The 7,042-nt window shown below is 30.1% G+C and overlaps 1 protein-coding gene across 1 annotated transcript; it reads left to right on the top strand.

The window, feature by feature from the left end:
- Positions 1-1,723: 1,723 nt before the first annotated feature.
- LOC100796361 (V-type proton ATPase 16 kDa proteolipid subunit) lies at positions 1,724-3,842 on the top strand. Its single transcript, XM_006590654.3, has 2 exons — positions 1,724-2,250; positions 3,454-3,842. Exons 1-2 carry the CDS (start codon positions 1,889-1,891, stop codon positions 3,584-3,586), a joined length of 495 nt encoding a protein of 164 aa, XP_006590717.1. The 5' UTR covers positions 1,724-1,888; the 3' UTR covers positions 3,587-3,842.
- The last annotated feature ends 3,200 nt before the right edge of the window (positions 3,843-7,042 follow it).

Raw genomic sequence — 7,042 nt, 5'->3', positions numbered from 1 at the left:
ATTACAATTTTAATTTTTGTGGTCAATTTTAAACATTAATATATGTACTCAATAAATATTCACTAACACATGTCTATTTATTATTCATATATAAATATTTATTTTAAATTATTTAATTACTAATGAATTTAATTTGTTAAAAAAAGAATTAAAAAATATATGATCAAATCTGAAATTGAGAAAAAGAGATTAGAGTCACAGATTTTTTAAAAATGGTAGACAAGATGTCTTAATTAAAAAATAAATTATTAAAATTATAAATTTTTAAAAAATGAAGGACAAAATTTCTCAATTAAAAATAAGAAAATTAAAATTATAGATTTAGAAAAATAGGAGGATGAAAATTATATTTTGCACAAAATTTTAAACAATAAAAAAAAAGAAAAATTTTAAAATTTTGCACTTATAAACGATAAAGTAATTTGGCAATAATTAAATTAAAATCATAAAATAACAATGAAAATCGTTTATCTTTTAATTTTTAGTTATATAATTAAAATAAAGTACACAAAATTCATGGATTCAACCTGCTTAACCCCCTTTGGATGCTAGATTGAGCAGAATGGAACAATGGGTGAAGTGGATCGATGACTTTTAAAATTTAACCCCCCCTGTCAAAATTGTTGAATTATGAGGGTTAAGGTATCACATTTATTAGTCCTATTTTTGTTAATCCTTCTGTTACAAAGAATTGTATTTTTTTTCTTTTACTTTATTATGTTTATTACATTTTTTAATGAGAAAAAATTATATACTAAGAATATAATTTTTTTTACCATATCATCCAATCATAAACTCTCAATATGATCATTAAATTCTTTTTTAATTGTGACTTGTATAGTTCTTAAATACTATTAACTGGATAAACAAATAACATAAATGATATTTTAGATAAAATTTATCATAATAAAAGAAATTAAAAAGGTTTGAAGAGGTTAGAAAATGCTTCTTTTTGTTGTTACTTAAATTATCTTTTAATTTAGGTGTCAATATTTAAAGCAACAATTTTAAATCATTAAGCAACATTAGAGGTTAGTAGTTCAATTAATAAGTAAATGTAATTCACTTAAATGGGAGACATAATAATATTAAGACTCCAAGCTCACATATAAATATTTATAGTAAAATGTAACCTCAATATTATATAAAAAAATATTTATAAAAAAGAGGAAATATCTGTAAAATTTTCCACTTTATAAGTAAGTAGTAAAAATGTCTGAAGGACTCAACTATGACTAACTACTAGTAATTGCTTTATATTTAATTAATTTTACATAAGATTTTTCTCCTTTTATTTCTCAATAAAAACAATCATTTTATCATGCATAGATAGTTAAGAAAGTTAGAAGAGACTTCTATCTATTTTACCAATCATTTTTGCTCAAAATGGATGAATTTCTATAAACTAAGTGGTATGCTTAATAAATAAAAAAGAAGAAGAGTAAGAATAAAAGTTACTTAAAATGACATAATTATTTAAAAAAATGTACATAATTTAATTTTTTTAATATTAATAATTTATCTGAAATATAATAATCAAATTATGTTCTTTGCATTTTTTAAAATAAAAAATAATTATCTCATTTGACGTGTCTCAACATATTTATTTAATGATTTTGATTATTTTTTTATGTAACATTTATTTTGATTATTGATAGCAAGAGAAAGAGCAGTATGAATCCAAAAGAAAATAAATAATTAGGTCCGTGGCGTGGCTTAAAATAATGAATTTTGATGACATGTTATGTGGTGTGAGTGGTGATGAGAGACTTGGCGGGGTCCACTCAAGAAACTTCCCTTTGGTTTGGTCCAAAAAAACGAAGCCTGAGACGGAAGAGGCAAAGCAAATAAGCAGTAATAGATCTGACTCTGATTTTCAGAAAGCAAAATGCCTGGTTTCAGCGGCGATGAAACTGCTCCGTTCTTCGGCTTCCTGGGCGCGGCGGCCGCCCTAGTATTCTCCTGTATGGGAGCGGCGTACGGCACGGCCAAGAGCGGGGTCGGCGTTGCGTCGATGGGCGTCATGAGACCGGAGCTGGTCATGAAATCCATCGTCCCGGTTGTTATGGCCGGAGTGTTGGGAATCTACGGCTTGATCATCGCCGTCATCATCAGCACCGGTATTAACCCTAAGGCCAAATCCTATTACCTCTTCGACGGCTACGCTCACCTCTCCTCCGGCCTCGCTTGCGGCCTCGCTGGCCTCTCCGCTGGCATGGCCATTGGCATTGTTGGCGATGCCGGTGTTAGGTATTCTCACTCATTTTCTATTTTTCTTTTTCTTTTTACTTATAACATGATCGAATAAGATGCGTATAGTTATAATTATTTTCTTGCGTATGGTTAGGTATTTAGTTCAAGGCCACATCACTTAGTACACTTTGACTGTTTCTGGTTTTGAATTTGTGATGAGAATTTCAATGATCGATGATCTTCTGTATATCAGAATTGGGCAGAGTGTGTGTATTGACATGATAAATTGGATGCTTTGTGCTAGGTAGTTTGCTTTGTGTATTGTGTTGGTGAAGATTTATACCTAGATGTAATGTGTGCTTCACTGAACGGTTTCAAACTTGATTTTGATTAGATGTGAGTTTGAAGTTAAGTGATATATATGTTTGAAAACTTTTATCTTATAATCAAGTTTCAAATAAAACTTATTAGGGTGTGTTTGGAGGAGTTTATTTACAGCTTAATTAGGCTTATCTAATAATATAAGCAGTTTTTAAGTGTTTGAGAAAACTTATAAACAGTTATGATTTGTTCATGTGTTGTTTTCTACTTATGAAAAAAAACAGCTTACAACTTATATGAAAATAATTTAACCCAATTATCTTTTCAATACAACAACAATAACAACAAAGCCTTATCCCACTAGGTGAAACAACTTATTCATACATATTTACATGATAAGCAGTTACTCATATGGTGCTTAATTAAGTTGTTTATCCAAAGTCCAAACATCTCAACTCCTACTGGAAAAGCTACTTTTTGTTCTGTCTTTTGCTTCTAGTCTAACATTCTTTTTGGAGCAAAATCACTTTTAACAAAACCTAAACAAATTTTGACAGTAAAATCATGTTTATGTTCGTAAAGATGATTGTGAGGCCTTGAGAGTTGAGACATGTATCCAAGCATGATGGTAATTAGTTTGGACAACAACAAACTTTTTATGGGTAGAATTGATTTCAATTTATTTTGCGTGGTTGCTAGTTTACAATGAAGAAACGGCTATTATGACCTGACTAACCTCTTTGGCAGCATGTAGGATACTGATTAATATTTGTCTATCGATTGAATTGAATGTCCCATAATTATCTAATGCTGGTATTGCTACTGCTTTCAATATTTTGACGCTTTGTTAACCAAGAGATTGTTCAACTCTTACTGGATGATTGTGTCTAACTTCTATTTTAGTTATTGAATTTGACATGCTGAAAATGTTTTTTGTAGAGCAAATGCCCAACAGCCAAAGCTTTTTGTTGGGATGATTCTCATTCTCATCTTTGCTGAGGCGTTGGCATTGTATGGACTCATTGTTGGCATCATCCTCTCTTCACGTGCTGGCCAATCCAGAGCTGATTAGTATAAAATTTCCTGTTTGCTGCGCACAGAACCATGAATTGGATGGTGAATGTCGCCGGGGACTAGGTCATGTTAAGAGTGTAGCTTTGTGATGCTCTGCATCCGTCTTATGATAAAATTGAGGTTATCCTGAAATAAAGTGTCTCAAACGATTTATTTTCCATTTATTGTATTTAATTTGAGTCCAAACTAGATTAGAGATCTCTGTAATAAAACATGTTTGTGTTTATTTCAATAACATTTAGTATTGTGTCGTATACCATTCAACACTTCAGCTCTCTCCCCACAACCTAAAGACCCCTTTTTTATGGTTTTATCGAGATGTAAAATGTTAATCCGATTTCTTCTATAACGATTTTCAACATTATGGATCGTTTCTTACCCATGAGCGACTTAATATTTCGTGCAAGTAATGGGTAAAACTGTAAATGAGTGATGCTATTTGTGTCGTTGTGTATAAGAGTGGCTTGTTACGGAAAATACATTTAGGGGTGATCGCGGATTTTGTTGGATCGGTTTGAAGGGGGAAGGAAAAACTGATAGGGTTTGATTGAGTGCCAAAATTTTCAACTTTTTTTTTTACTTCATTGGAAAAATAAAGAGAGGACTATAGGGAGCTATCCCTCAACTTGAGGGTAGAAATATCAGGGGAGGGGAATTCCTCCCAAATACAAAGGGATTGCCAGAATTTTCAAGCAATTTAACTTGAACTAATCGAGTCAAACTCAGGGTGGATCAGGTTAGGGCTTTGGGTTGGTGGATATCTATTTTTTTTATAAATTTTTTTTTATAAAAATAGAATGACATTTTAGAATATAAATTTTCATCATATATAATTAAAATAACATAGCAAGAATAAGAAAAAAAATAAAAAATAAAAATAGTAGGGCTAGCTTAATTGAATTTGAGGTTGCACAACTTAATGAGATTCAGTGATGGTTAGGTTATACCTTTTCTTAAAAAAATAAAAAGGTTAGGTTATACATAGAGCTGGATATATGGATCAATTTGATCTACATAGATTAACAAATAAATGAATTAGTATAATGTTTGATTTGTACTAGCCTTCTATTGCTCGTGCGTTGGTGGGCTATTTTGTTGGCTTAAACAAAAAATATGAAAAATTAAATAAATAATTAAATAAATATAAAAAATAACTAACATAAAATAGTCTCAAGTTTCAGCCTAATACATATCAAATATAAATCTTGTAATTAATTATTAGCCAATTTATCTATTTATTTAAAATAGGTGGATTAAACATGTTAGTCCTGAACTCAGACCAAATATGTTAAACCTGTGAGTTAAGCAAGCCAACCTGTATTACGGGCTTACGCTCACTGGGCTTAGGCCTATACAAGTAGCGGGTTAAACGGGCTAGTTTGCATACTGCATACCGTATACCCACATATAGTTATATTATATCCAATGAAATCTAATTAATTGAACTAAGAATCAATTTGGGTAGACAACTTAATTAAGCGTTTAATGAATAGATACTTATTATGTAAGAACTTAAGTATAATTTCCTGCATATAAAAAAATAACTCATGTATATATATTTTTATAATTAAGGTTAAACTGTTTTCATATAAACTATAAGTTGTTTTCATAAGTTATTTAAAAAATTTCTTGAAATAAATTGAAAATTATTTATTGATATCATAATTTATTTTCATAAATTATTTCAAACACTCGTACAAATGTTTATGTTATAAAATAAGTTAAAATAATCTTCTTAATGGATCCTAATACAATTTTATTTTTTGAGGTTTAGGTTGGATTGGGCCAATTATGTTGGATGGCTAGATTAAATCCTTGATCACTCTTAAAACATAGGATCTTGACATTGCATTGAGCTTGCTTGTGATAACTAATTACGAAAGATTGTTTCCATGTGTTATGCATAACTGAAAATGATAGTGTATTATTATAATTTTATTATTTTGTTAATAGTTTCTATCAAAGAGGCTTTTAGAAAGAGCACTGTTTTCAGTCTCTCTCTCTCTTTTTTCTTTGTCTACAGACTGAATCTTTGCTTTCAGAATAAATCATGAATTGCAACTAAATTTTGGAATTTGTTTCCAGCACTCTGAGTATTGCATCCAGCACTTCTCATTATATTTTGGAAAGTCCTTTCTTCTGGAATGCAAATTTACATTCCAGAGGATGGACTTTTCAAAGTACAATAAAAGGTACATGATGTAATAGTGGGAGTGCATGATACAATAGTCCTAAATTTTAAGGGTTCATGGGCCATTGTTGTGTGGTGAATATTTGATTCTATAGGCCCATATGCCTTGTAAGCCTTCATTTTGAGCTCACATGTGGATTTATATACCTACCTGATCCAGACTTGTTACATGTTTGAGGATGAGATTTTTTTTATTAGACTACAGCAATTTTATAAGCTATATACCAAAAACTGTATAAACGAGTTATTTCTTAATTTGGAGTTATTTTTTATTATCTGACGTTATCATTTATTTTATATTTTTTTTACCCTTGTGTTGCACTCATCGTCTCATCCCATGTGTAGAAGTGTTAGCACAAAAAAAAAATGCATGGTTTTCACGTGACAACATATAGTGAATTGGCTCTATTCAACGTGCGAAACTTACCGGTTACCATATGCTGTCTTCTAGCCACCACAGTCATCCAAAATTTTGTATGTATTGTACCTTTTTAACTGGCACACTGGCATGGCACATGTTGTATAACATGCAAGCTCGCAACACACTATATGGTATGTTTTAAAATGATAATAATTAATGAATTAGAAGTGATTGTTTTAAAATGTGCATAGATATATTTCTGCATAATTTATTTATTTTTAATATTTTTAATGATTTCTTGAATCATTGTCTTAAAGATCATTATTAGCAAAATAATGGTTTAATCTTCTAGAAAATGTGGTTTAAGAAGATGCTAAAAAGATAAAATGTATTTTTAGTCTTTAAAGTTTTTTCAAATTCGATTTTGTCCCCTAGACATCGTGCCCTATTTTTGTCCCCCTAATTTATAAATACTTTACTTTGGATTCTTAAAAGTTTATAGCCGCTATTAAATGTTAATTATAACTTAGACTAAAAGTGAAGAAGTACTTTCAAAATATTCATCATTTTTAAAAACTGAGAAATTGTTATTTTTTTCTAGCATTACTTTCATTTATCAATATATCATCCAATCCAAATACTTAAATAGATTGTGTTCAACACCAAATCAAGGAAATGAATCTTCACTGTTTCTCTTCGGAAGTCGCTTCTCATAACTCTTTTAAACTCTAGCGAGTATATATGGTATTACTTGTAAGATTTCAACACTCAAGTCAATATGAGAGAGTTGAGAGGTGATGAAATTGAAGAATGAAAGTGTACACCAAGTTTTTATATTTTCCCTACTACTGATCTTCTCTCTTCATGAGTTTTTTTTTTTTTTTTTTTATGCGTGTGACTAT

The sequence above is a fragment of the Glycine max genome, chromosome 11, assembly GCF_000004515.6.
Source record: "Glycine max cultivar Williams 82 chromosome 11, Glycine_max_v4.0, whole genome shotgun sequence".
In the NCBI taxonomy this organism is placed as follows: Eukaryota; Viridiplantae; Streptophyta; class Magnoliopsida; order Fabales; family Fabaceae; genus Glycine; species Glycine max.
This window is presented reverse-complemented; position numbering and strand designations above follow the sequence as displayed.

Excerpts from the sequence above, each read along its gene's own strand:
- LOC100796361 (XM_006590654.3), top strand. The coding sequence starts at position 1,889 with ATGCCTGGTTTCAGCGGCGATGAAACTGCTCCGTTCTTCGGCTTCCTG. Across the intron at positions 2,251-3,453 it reads GTTGGCGATGCCGGTGTTAG|AGCAAATGCCCAACAGCCAA; the intron begins GTATTCTCACTC and ends TGTTTTTTGTAG.